The 12998-nt window shown below is 40.3% G+C and overlaps 1 protein-coding gene across 6 annotated transcripts in view; it reads right to left on the bottom strand.

The window, feature by feature from the left end:
* The window catches only part of LOC139628582 (receptor-type tyrosine-protein phosphatase mu-like), a 148179-nt gene that overhangs the window by 102765 nt on the left and 32416 nt on the right, over positions 1-12998 (bottom strand). For all 6 annotated transcript variants that reach the window (XM_071490366.1, XM_071490365.1, XM_071490364.1 and 3 more), the window contains exon 2: positions 9753-9875. In XM_071490366.1, coding sequence (XP_071346467.1) covers positions 9753-9875 — 123 coding nt within the window. The remainder of the gene's footprint in view (positions 1-9752; positions 9876-12998) is intronic.

Below are 12998 nucleotides of genomic sequence, written 5' to 3' on the forward strand. Positions count from 1 at the left end.
AGGGGGGGGGGGGGCTCTGTCATGTTTACACAATGAAACAGGAGGAGAGGGAGCAGAGGAGGAGGAGGAGCAGTGAGTTGCGATGACACCGAGTCGGCCTCCTTGGTTTTGTTTGTTAGGTACAAGTGAGCTGTCGCTTTAAAGGACCTTAACATGTTTTGGATCATGTGAGCATCATATCTTATGAGGGACTGTGTTGTAATGTAAACTCACAATAACTCTCCCACACGTAACACGAACCAGTTAAACCATGCAGCCCTGTGGTGAAAGAATGCATGTTAAGTGCGCATGATCCCATTTTAAATGTGGATCACAGGGAACAACTGGAATACAGGATACGTGGGCCAGATCTATAATAAACTGAGGCTAAAACTGGTCTCTGATCAGTTCTTACTGGTGAGGAAAAAAGGAAGCTGATTTATTTTTTGTTTTATTTTTTAAAAACATTCAATAAAATACTGTAATGATTACGAAATTACCTGCTTGTTCCCTTAATCACGGCTCCCTGTGTAAAAGACACTCAATACTTTCAACACTTGCTACTCATCATTTTTCTGTCATCACTGTAATCTATAACGCAGAGCATTGCATTGTGGGAATTTTAGCAGAAAGTACTGTATTGGACTATACAGAGTACAGAGAGCAGAAAGTGCAAGTGCACGACTCTACAGCTGATGATGCAAAACGATGATAATGATGAATTTCTCAATGTGCTGCTCACTAACGAGTTAACTGTTGAGTGTCTGTCACAGAGGGAGGGGTGAATGAGTGAGGGAGGGAGGGGTTTCAGACACAGCCATGCCCTTTGTGGCTTTCTCAGCGGATGGACCTCGCTCAGTTGTCATGGAGATATCTCAGTTGTCATCACGTGACCTGAAGTGTGGAACTTCGGAACCTACGGAACTGTCTCCATGACAGCGTTCCCTCCCCATCACATGATGACAACTGAGATATCACCGTGACGATAGTGTGGGATGCAGCTAAAACTCCAGAAAAAAAAAACTGTATACATCATTCAAATGAATAAATTTGAGTTATATAGTTAAATAGCTTTTTTTTAATGTGTTTTTTTTACTAGTATGTACATGGTTTCATCATAAGTATAGGAGCATTAATGTTTCAGTGATGTCATACGAGGCTATACATAATATCTCATTGTGTTTAATACCAGGCACCTTTTCAAGTTGTGATTAGCTATTTATGATGGTGGTTGATGTGGTTTTTCTGTGTTACAGATTTTCCTGCACAGCATGATCACTCTGTTATGATTCACCATTGTGAACAGCACACTGCTGTTCTCTCTGTGCTTTTTAATGTATTATTCACCTTCAGTTTGTCTCTGATTCTAGTGCTGGGGCTAATTATTTTTGAGGCTATGCAGGAAGTTGTGTAACGTACATGTAGAAGGGCAGGGGATAAGTCGACTTTGAGACACTTGTTTGTCCAACCTCAATCAGGTGCCTCCATATGAGGGCTCCAAGGTCTCTTTAATAACATTCAGCCACCTGCTCAGGTGCCCACAACTGTTTTGTTTTTTCCCTTTGAAACATCAGCAACCCTTGGTGTGATGCGAACCAGCACTAATAATCAGTTGATGAATTGTTCAGTTGTAGCTGATGTTACAAAGACTAAGATGCCGGCACCACTGCTTTTCTCTATGATTAAAACAGGCGGATTACTATTCATTTCAAACAGCCACTCTGTGACAGTGTTGCACAGAAGATTTATGCACAGCACTGCTCTTTGTTGGTAATTAGAAATGAAAATATTAGGTCCCTCGAGCAGCATCTGTATTATTATTATTTTTTAAATTCCAAGTTAATTAAATAGTAATAAAACAATAGGTATCTTTGGTACGCAGTCACTTCTTGTTTAATAAAGCCAAATGCAGTGGCTGTTAGTATTTAGGTGCAAGTACTTGATAGAAATACATGTATATATCAGAGCATTTCTTCTTCACTGTCAGGAAGGCTGCAGAACTGTGGCGATGAGGCTGTGAAATTCTTGTCACCGAATTTGAAGCCTGCAAATCGTCTTGATTTGGGTCAGTGAACCCGAACACAACAAGGGGGGAAAAAGTCTCTCCTTTCGTCATTATTGACCACCATAAAATATAAGAATACAGCATTTCAAGTGACAGGGTGACGCCTCATCGTGCTGCTATTGTCACTGTCTAACAAAAGATGACGGGAGAACAGTGATTGTCATTCAGTTTCTATGCTGTCTGAGCCTAATGACCACATACTGTGCAGGACCTGCTGCACCATGACAAACTAATTAGCCAGCGAGACTAAGAGCAAATTATAATGACACTGTGTTAGTGCTGTGCTAATGTGCTAGTGATGCACAAGGGCTTTTTTTCTCTCCATCTTTCTTCCTTTTTTCTCTATCTCTTGTGCCTAAACAATGGTGCGTTCAAGACCAATTAAAAATAGAGAGCTCTCGGCACACTCAAGGCCTGTCTCTGCAACTCCGTAAAGGCCAGAGCTCTGAGGTATTCAGAGGAACAGATTTATTATTATTTCAATGTAGGCCAACTTCACCTTAAATTACAATGATGACTGTAGATGGAGAACATGAAAAAATGAATTAGTAAGAAGATGAAATGTTCCTGTTGCAGATGCTACATACACTCAAGTAGTTCATTATACTGAAATATTTTAGACATTATTAAAAAGGACACTGTGCATGAATGATGGCTTCTGCATCACAAAAAAACATTAACCATACATTGATTATCAGACAATTTGTCGGCAGAGGTCACAATTCAAGAGGTGTTTTTTTAAATGGTTCACATTTGGTTGTGGCCCCAAATCTCTTGAGCCAAATTCTGTAAACTTCTGTCATTAGTCAAGTGTCATGAGGAGTGTTACTGCAAACTGTATGAGGGAAAATAAAGTATAATTGTGTTGCAAAAAGCCTTTTGTAGCTTGTAGAAGTGTGAAGTCTGATAAGCCGCCTCACATAATGTCACTAGAGTCAGAGTCAGGCAGGGCTGAAGACTACAAAGTTATAAAAGAAAGTTATCTCTCCTACATTAGCCACTACTAGCATAACACACTTGAATGTCTGAACTGTAAGTTGTCAGACTGCATTCTGGGTAATGTAGGGACCCGGTTCTGACAAAGAAGATGAATGGGAGGGATCTCTGGTTCTGCTGCATTGGTTTTTATACTTGTTTAGTTGGATGCAATGCTAAATGAAAGAAATAACACCCAAAATTTTCCTAGTCGGCTGCTTAAAATCCACCAAATTAATGCAGTATTTTCTCTAAAAGTCTAGAATAGAAAGCGTCAATATAACCGGTGCTTTCTACGAGGATAAAATCTTTTCTAGTGAGTGCAAGCCCACAAATGTTCAGCTGGACATTGAGTAATCCAAAATAACAGCCTTAGTGGTTTAATGGTATTATGAGCCATTGAGAGAGAACCATGGACATACTCTAGGGGAAGGCTTCCATCAGGTTAATCCTTTACCCTGTCAGGTCACTCACACTGGCAGAGCAGCTGGGAGTTGGTCACAGCTTGTGTCAGTCCATATGGGAAGAAAAGTCCCTTCAGCTAAGACAAGACGCTGGTGACAAACTAGAAATGGCTAAAGAACTAAACGCTTTAATTTCATGGATTTTTTAGCACCTAATCATTCACTAAAATAACTTTTTGGTGCCCATCAGAACTCTGGTCTTTGTGTTGAAGCAATGGGTCTTGTACATTAAAGCCTATTTATCTGAGGATAACTACTCTGACATTATCCTGAGGAACTAGGCAAAGGGTAATGACCATAATCCTTTGAAAGACTAACAAAGTCTTTTACGAAACAATCAAACTCAATTTGGAAATGACAGCTTTTCAGGATTACAACAATTTGACAGGACCACATCCTAATTTTATCATTCTCTGCCCATGTCTTCAGAGGCTGTCTTTTTTTTTTTCTTCCACAGTTATTGTAGAAAGCAGGAGGAGGTTCAGGGTTGGCAGAGAGGCAGACCTGAGACAAATGTCAGATGAATCCTATTAACCCCCTTCTGTCGAATTCATACTTCCTAGTTTGACTGTAGGAATGAAAATCTCTGAAGACACTGCTAAAAAAGTTAACCAGCTTCTAATGTCTAAATCTGATTTTCCTTTAACACATATGGATCTCCAAAAACACCAGAGTAACCAGATAAAATGCACTGCACAGTGGGAAGACCAAGCAAAATAATCTGAATTTAGTAAGTGCCTACATTTGTACATATTGGTATATATATCTGTTCTTTTTCTTAAAAAAAGTCTTTTTAATGGAGATACAGTCTGATAATTAAGTTCGCACACATAGGGTACTGTCTAATCCTAAGCATCAAAGTCTATAGGTTGAAGGTATTTAGATTAATTATGAGTTGAGTGATGGTCTGAGCAGAGGATATAATTTGCAATAATGACTAGCGCTCATTATTTCTCCTCCATTCAGGTCCTGAACTCTGTGAAAATCATTATGTGGGGGAAATCAGAATGAAGGGGCGCTCTTTAAACCCAAACCCTCAAGGTCTCATTTGCTAATAAAATTCACAGAGGTCACCGCCGCAGAAAAGCACGGCGGCTGCTTCGGAAATGTCAATGAAGACAGGGCTATTCTCACTGTCTGCCACCAATCAAAAATGCTCTCGCTGTGAGGGTTAGGCTGTTAATGTGAACGTCCGTGGCCTCCACTCAATTTTCCAGAACTTTCCCTGTGTCCTTTGAAACATGAAAGGAGCCTGATAAAATAACACTGAATAAGTTTGGGCTCTCCATATGAAGGACCTGGCAGGTTTCTTTGACAGTGTCAAATGGATTCACCTAAAACCATCCATCATGCGCAACACGTTTCAGCCCTGTCATTTTAGTGAGGTGGAACAACTGACCCTTATTATGTTCCCTGGCAGCATCCTTTGTTGCTGCATGTCAATCAACGGCAATTCTTAATGGCTTAATATGTCATCTTAATATGCAGTACGCACTGGTGGCGCTCCACTGCAATAAATGGGTCATATAATGGCCCATTTGCCTGGTACAAACCCATTACACAACAGAGAGTTTTCACGTGAGTCACCTAGCTGCATCATTAGCCTTAATTGCACATACCATGCATGCTAATGGAAAAAGATACAGATACAAATATGTCCTCCATCATCACAGGACGGTGTGCTGTCATGATCCTGTTTATAGTAATGGGTGCAATCCTGTTTACCCGGACCATGGTTCACTCTTTAAGCCCACAAACATCCGTCAACCCCCCCAGGAATTAATTCACGAATTGATCACACATTGTAATTTGCTGTTCTGTTTCGTCCCCTAATCATATAATGGGGTCTCTCCTTAACCCCACAACCTTGCCTACACCGGGCAAGGTGCGGTTTTCACACAAAGTTGTGAATGGCTCAAAAGCAATTAGCTTATTTTCACAACACGGCGCCCCTCCCTCACCAACGGCAAATCTCATCTTTTGCTGATGTGATTTAAATTCTGATTAAATTTCTCACGTCCTTCAGTCAGTGGGTGCTCTCTCCTCTCGAGTGGCCATAGCCTTCTCTTGAACAGCTAATACGGCACCATAAACAACACTGGTTGTCCAGGTGAGGCGCAGGAGCTTTGTCAATTCATTACCTCCTGATTGAAACGGTCAAAAAGGTGAACAGTTTGCCTTTTAAAATGATCCATCTTATCCATATGCAGCAGCCGCCCCCTCTGAGAAAGGCACCCATCTGGGTTCAAGAGTGAGCAGCATTTGCATGAACGCATTATGAGTCTGACAAGAAAGAACCAGGAAGAGAGAAGATCACCGTTACCCTCTGAAGAACCTCATTCTGCCAGTCCTTCACGATTGTCTAGGTGTCATTATCGACTAAGGGCGTGCTATCAAAACAAAAGACCCTGTGCAACAGTGAGACAAAAACATTCAATTTCTCTCCTGCAACATATTTAGAGCAGACACTAAGAATAAAACAATAAGTAATTTAGCCTGAGCTGCATTTGCCATTGTGCCTGGCATAATACAAAAACCCTAATTAATCTCAGTTAGAGGACCTTCTTTCTCCTCCTACTGTTGCCATTATTCCCCAGAACGAGTCTCAAGGGAGAGTCAGGGAGCAGCAGCCTACTGCTGGCAACATCCATGACACTATCAGAGGAGAGCCAGCCTCTGCACCAGCTGGGGCACACTAAAATCAGCCTCCTTCTTCATTGCATCTGGACACCCCCACCACCACTCCCCACAGCACCACACCACTGCAAACTTCTCCAAGCTGTCAGCTTCATCCATTCTTCTCTGAGACTGCTGTACCACATTGGGGAGATCATTACAACAGAGAGGAGGGTGGAAACTACAGAAATCATTTTTTTTACAACATGATATGAATGTTTTTGACTCAAGTGTTGTAATTTTCTCATCAAATAATATGCAATCAAGCCAATATCTGATTCTGACGGAAGTGCGTCCAGCTCCATTCTCCAAGGCTGAGTGAGTGTTGTCTTGGCTGGGATGGTTCTATTATCATTGCCCAGGACAGACGAGTCTTGTTGGTAATAACAGGACTGATAGTGACAGTTCTGCCGGGGGTTTCTCCAGTTGGCGTGGGGGAGGGAACACACTGGGGAGTGCCCAAGCAGACATGCAGAGCCTCAGAACTGGGCTGAGACTCCCTAGGAGAGCCAAAGCATGCAATCAGAGCTGCACAGAGGCATAAACACGGCTACTCTCTGTCCAGACGTAGCAATTAGGTTGGGAGCGGATCATCGTAAACAACCAAGAGTTTTAGGCGCTGCTCGTCTCCTCTTCTTCGTGTGACCAGAAGGCTTGTTGTTTTCCCTGTTGCATTTCATTTCACTTTTCTGTTTTGGTACTCTTTTATTTACATGTCAGGATGGAATCAGGCCAGTTTGGTCTTTGGTTGTAGTGTGAGCTTTGCAGGATAAAGGAGAGTCCTCAGCGGGCTGACATCAAACTCTGCTCAAGGCCTCTCATGAGTGAATTCTCCACACTCACTACACTGACACAGCATCTTAATTCACGATGTTTCCTATTGATTTCACAGGACTTTGATACAATTTTTTTTCAGCTTTCAGGTCAAAATTCAGGGCCAACCTCTAATAAAATGAAGAAATCATATTACTGCAAAGTGAACTTGACATTTTATTCTTACAGAAAGTTTTCTCAATGAGGATATTCACACATTCCGATATCTGATGCGGGTGCGTTGGAGAATGTCGTCTTGAAAGAAAGAAACGCACACTGCTCTTGCTCAGCATCACAATTTTTTAGCCATTGTAATATTTCAGTCTCTCTAAACCTTTCTTCAGAAGAAAATGAAATAATTCCTATAACTACAATCTTAAAAAGGTGCTCCACTGCTTTTGTGTGGCCAGGCTTTTAAAGAAAATCATTTTATAGCATTTTATATTATCAACTTCTGACATATATGGTATCTAATTACAAATAATGGAGTTTTACCCCCTGACAGACAAGAAGATCAATGCTGGACAATTTTGCAAAAATTTGGCATTTTTACAATACTCTCCTTCTACCTAATATCTGCACATGGCAGCTACGTTATGGTTATGGTTGGGAAAGACTGTGGTTGTGGCAATAAACTATAGGCTAGACAACTGGAACACTTGGCTAAAGGTCAGGGACAGATAGTGGTTTTGTTTAATTAAAAGTCCAGAAATGACAGAAAGTGATCCAGGAGAAGTCAGACGTGTTGCACACCCAATGAACATAGGCAACAGTATAAATCATAAGGTGCAGAATTGTCCAATATGGAGCTCATTCTTCGCATAAGCGGTATGTTTAAATTTTTTTTTTTATTTACTGTGAAAACATAGCCACAGTCATCATTTAACATTCATAACATAACTTTAACATTCAAATTGACATTAAGAAAACTCAGTGTATTTGGACAAATACCATCTGCAACCAATTTTGAAAGAGGTTTGAGGTGGTAATGCCTTCTGTTTGGAGCCTGCTTCTATTCCATTTCCATCCCAGTATACCAGGAAGGATAACAATCTGCTCTGTGAGTATGATAAGGTCGTTTTGTGAAGATTCATAAGTACAGGTTGAGAGTGAGACAGCAATCAAAGGTGTGATAGCTTTTTCCACCAGTGTGGCTTTCACCTAAATGCATTTCTACCCATCAACCTCCTCTCCAGTAGCCCTAAAACAATTTCAGCCGTCAAGTACTCTACATTTCACATCCCTTTCAATGCGGTCAAAGAGGGGAGATTACAATTTTGTGTGGCAGGTTGAGTGCTCACGCTGAGACATGGAGAAAGAGCTGCAACCTGTTAATTATGCACAATTCAAGGTGCACAGGTAGAAAACAAGCCCCTCTGAAGTGTACTCAGACTAGGAAGCACAATCAGGGACGCCTCTTAACCAGACATGGGTTTTTAATCAGATATGTTAAATTTAGAACATGTGCGACGTGTTAATTTGTAGGTCAAGGCTTTTCCAGATTTCGCTGTAACCTTTGCTCAGCCTCTATGTGTCCCGACATTAATCAATTGCGATGGAAAAAGTAGACACTTCCCCCTCCATGGAAAGTAATTTCTCCGGGGCGGTTCACCACACATCATCCTGATGTACACACAAACAGGTCTGGGCACTGGCTGCTTAAAATTAGTGAGGGCCTGCTAATTAATTCCCCCTCTGTCACTGGGGGGGCCCAGTGCAATCTATCTGTGATGCAGCCTTTGTGAGATTAGGCGTCAGATAGGGGAGGAAAACAATATCCATTAGTTTGCAACGCTACCTTTGTTATAACATGAAAACAAAAAAACAAAACAAAAAAGAAACGTCATTCCATTAGTCTAATTCCTTAGGTACCTTCTGCTCAGTGGTGGTGATATCTCTGCATTTCAAATGAAATGAAAAGCAATCAATGGAACATTAAAGAGACAAATTGTGTGCGACAGACACAAAATGCAGGGAAGGCATTTTAACGAATTTCAATATGTGGCTGATGGAGAGACTTCTTTAATTAAAATGGATCTGAGTATTTTGACATCGAATGCTGCTTTTGTCTGAGTTCAGACCAAAGATCCTGGAAAGAGGTTGCATCAAAACAAAAGAGAAGAAAATAGTGTTTGAACTCCAGTGAAGAACATAGAAATATTGTTTCGTCTTTAAAGTTTATGCTCACAATAAACAGTAGCGCATGAACATATAAGCTGCAATCAATATTTATTAGTCTCTAAAGCTAACTTTGTTTACATGGAGCCTCATAGTATATTCTAATTATAGTCAGATTTATAGCTCAATTAGAAAAAATGGCCCATGTAAGCACAAATATCAGCAGACTCAACTGGTTATTCAGAGATAAATTTCATTCTATGGACATAACAGATAAAAATGTGTGTATCATGGTGGATATCATAGGCAACTCATCTTATCTCATCTACTTTATTCTGATTGGAGCCATATTAATTTGACCTTTAGTAAATTAGTGCATACAGATGGAGCTGTGTCGTATGAAGTCAAACTTTGAACATTTGGAAGTGTCCACTATGTGATTTTATAGTTTCTTTAAGGAATTCAATACCATTTTGAAAAGTGGGTTCTCCCTATTCAGAAAATACTCCAGTATGTAAAAAGAATCTTTGTTGAGGGTAGAATATGGCTTCTTACATGAAACAGACCATGTCAAAAGGTGCAGACTACTGCAATGATGTATTCTCTGTATGGTGATAGAATCACTTCACTTCACTTCACTGAGCCACTGTCACTGTCCTTACCTGAGGGTATCCATGGATCTGATGAAGGTTTCTCTCTAGTATTGCCTTGCTCCCAGTCAAGGTCATCGTCTCTGCCTTGGCTGTACCCACAAGCTGCCAGAGGCTTCTCAAAGTTACAATCGCCTGTGACAAAAGGAAGAAATTTATATGGTTATACAGTTTTTCCATTAACTTGCTGCTCAAATGAATGAATAAATTAAATTCTCCTCTTTTTTTCTCCCCAGCGGTATTCATAATGCAATATGCCAGACAATGAGATGCATTTAAGTGAGACAGAGTGAAGGATTACTGTAGTAGGCGAGGCACAACATACATTACCATCATTAGCAACACGGCAGTCCAATTTCACAATGACAAGTATGAAGTGTCCAAACTCCATCATCGTTAGGCATTATGTTCCCAAACTGCACCACCATCAGGGATAAACTGATTTATTTTCCTTTGCGGCCACAGAACTTTGCTGTTCATGCGCCCTTACTCCACAGAGCCACTCTAATCCTTTTTACAAGCTGCTTGCAAAATGACAGCAAGCAACCATTAAGGCCAGGCTTCAACCAGGCTTGGCGTGTGATCGATTAATACAAATACCCCTTTATTCCTCGCACCTTAAAGGCCACACAGAGAATGTGAGAGTTGAGCTTTTTTTCCCCCCCAAAGTGCTTTTCAGTCCACTCATAAATCTACAAAAAAGGCATGTCAAAACAATATGTGGCTGGAAAGGAGTTCGTACAAAGAAAATAAATGTAAAATGTAAAGGTCGCTTTTACACTATGGGAGGTCACTTTCAGAGAAGTCAGGCGACTTAGAGAAGAAATGGACAAAACAGTATAGCATCAAATACATGATTACACAGATTTTTTGTTGATAACAGATGTGCAGCATATTGCCCTGCTCCTCGCCAGAAATGAATCCAAATAGTGAATCTGAAAATGTTTGCTTGCACATTGCTAATAAATTTCTAAACACAGATGACATACAAATTTTATTGCCTCTGGGAATGTCCTTTGAGCCAGAATCTGTGCCAGGCCAAAACCAATATCTCATCTCTTACAAGCTCCCTCTGACATTCTGCTGCATAAAGGCTACGAGCTGGGGTTTTTGTTTTCCCATTTATCTCTCTGGTGACATTTACAGTACAAGTGCAAATGAGTGGCCAAACTAGGAGAACACAGGATAATTAATATCCAGCTCCATAGGGCAGCTGCTAATGATATATTTGCTGCTTTGTCTGTTTTTCGAGGGGGTGGACATAGAAAAGGGAGTGATTGCCAGAGCGTCACAGGTAAAAAGGTTGAAGAACTGTTGAGAGCTTGTGCAGAAACTCATTGCTTCCTATGGCTAACACATCACCATGGCAACTTGTTAGCAGTTAACTGTACCTGTGTGTCAGGAGAGGTAAGTTGCAAAGTGCAAACTGCAAAGTGTGAAACACCGAAGAGAAGCTAACAAGTGACAGAGCCAAAAGAAAAAAGAACCCCAGAGAGACAGATATAATTATCAAGAGTTAGCACATCAACCAAATAATAGACAGCAAGAGTTCAGAGAGCTCTGTTTAAAATACAGCTAAATGTACAGAGTCGTTTGCTAATATGTTAGCCAGAGCACAGTGACATGCTGAATGCTTACTGCAGTGAGTTTGTTTTGGAGTCGGGGCCTGTGACAACCGACTAAGCAGTCAAAAACCGCCTAATGTAACTTTAACTGAATCTTCACTTATTGAATTTTCCATTTAACCCCTCCACACAGGCCTACATTTAATGGTGGTACACAGACTGCTAAGCTAACATCTATTGAAGTCAGCCTGCTAGCAATAGTTTAAATAACATTTGAAACTTATGAGCACACAATGGGCTTTAGTCACAGGAGAAGAAGCACAGCTATAAATAACACAATTAATGATGGCTGTCATGCCTTCTTAGCACAATTTAACAGAACAGAGCCACTGTTCATGTTTTTCATAAAACCTGTGCTTGTGCCACTCTAACAAGTCAAATTCATTTTAAAGTTTGAAAGCTCATATTTTATACTATACTTAATGGAAATGTTTGCGCTATAAATCAGTTGTTATTTTTTTGTTAACTTTAACTCCAGTGGTTTGTCTTTGTGTTTGTTTTGCATATCTTTATAGGCATTTTGTGTCTTTTAACTGAGCTCTATGACTTTCAAACAAGAAATCAAGAAATATCAACATCAGCAGATTCACTTTAGTAACATGGAAATACAATCAACAAATAATATACATATATATATATATATATATTTATATATATATATAGATTAAGCTAGCCAGCAGTATATAAAACAGATGGCATTTGATGCTAATACTAATGTATGTAGTTTTACTTAAGTAAAATTTTGAACACATTACTTTTATTTTGTGTATTTTGGTATTGTTACTTTAACTTAAGTAAGAGGTCTGGACACTTTTGCCACCCCTGTTAAGTTAGTGGTTGGAACAGTATTAAGCTGTTATTTTAATTTACATCTTGATATTCAGAACCATGAACATATGCAGAATATTTCATTGTTTACATTTGTAAGCATACAAGATTCTTGTATGTAAAAATGTGATTCATCTCCACACATTTACCTCCTTATACAGTAGTTTTTCCCTCCGAGCTATAATGCTAAGCTCATTAGCATTTTAACAGCTGTCAACTGCCATTGTATAATTGGGTGCCAGTTCTGTGGAGGAAGCTAAACAATGGATCCACCCACTGTATAACAGCATAATATACAGCCTGTGGAAGCTGTAATGTTAATTGTTGATTACATGTGAAGCAACAGTAACAGGTGGCCTAAAACTTACTCTCACGACTAACTGAATTACCACCAACATGCCCTTAAGCAAGACTCTAACCTCCAACAGTTCAGTTGGAGCTGTTCAGTGGCCACAAGTAGGAAGCTGTTCTCCACCTTGCTGAGTGAAACTATAGGCATATGAAGGTGGTGCTGAAAAAGAGCTTGCACTCCATGCTCAGTCAGCTTTCTCTCTAAATAAATAAAAATCTCTGTGTTGCCAAATTGTAACTTGGGGAACATTAACATGAGTCTTTGGCTGCAGCGTCACAGGGACTGGCTCCATTCCATCAATATTTTGACTCAATAGTTCCAAGATCCTTCGCCCCGTGCCGCCCACCTCCCTCTCACAGCCCGGTGGAGCTCAAACAAACCGAAAGAGGTGGCTTTTTATTGGTGTTTGATATTCAAATCGATGGAGGAGCAAAATGGATTCTGACTCAGTGG

Source organism: Trachinotus anak, unplaced genomic scaffold (genome assembly GCF_046630095.1).
Source record: "Trachinotus anak isolate AG129_WGS33_773 ecotype Australia unplaced genomic scaffold, CSIRO_AGI_Tana_v1 ptg000012l, whole genome shotgun sequence".
NCBI lineage: Eukaryota > Metazoa > Chordata > Actinopteri > Carangiformes > Carangidae > Trachinotus > Trachinotus anak.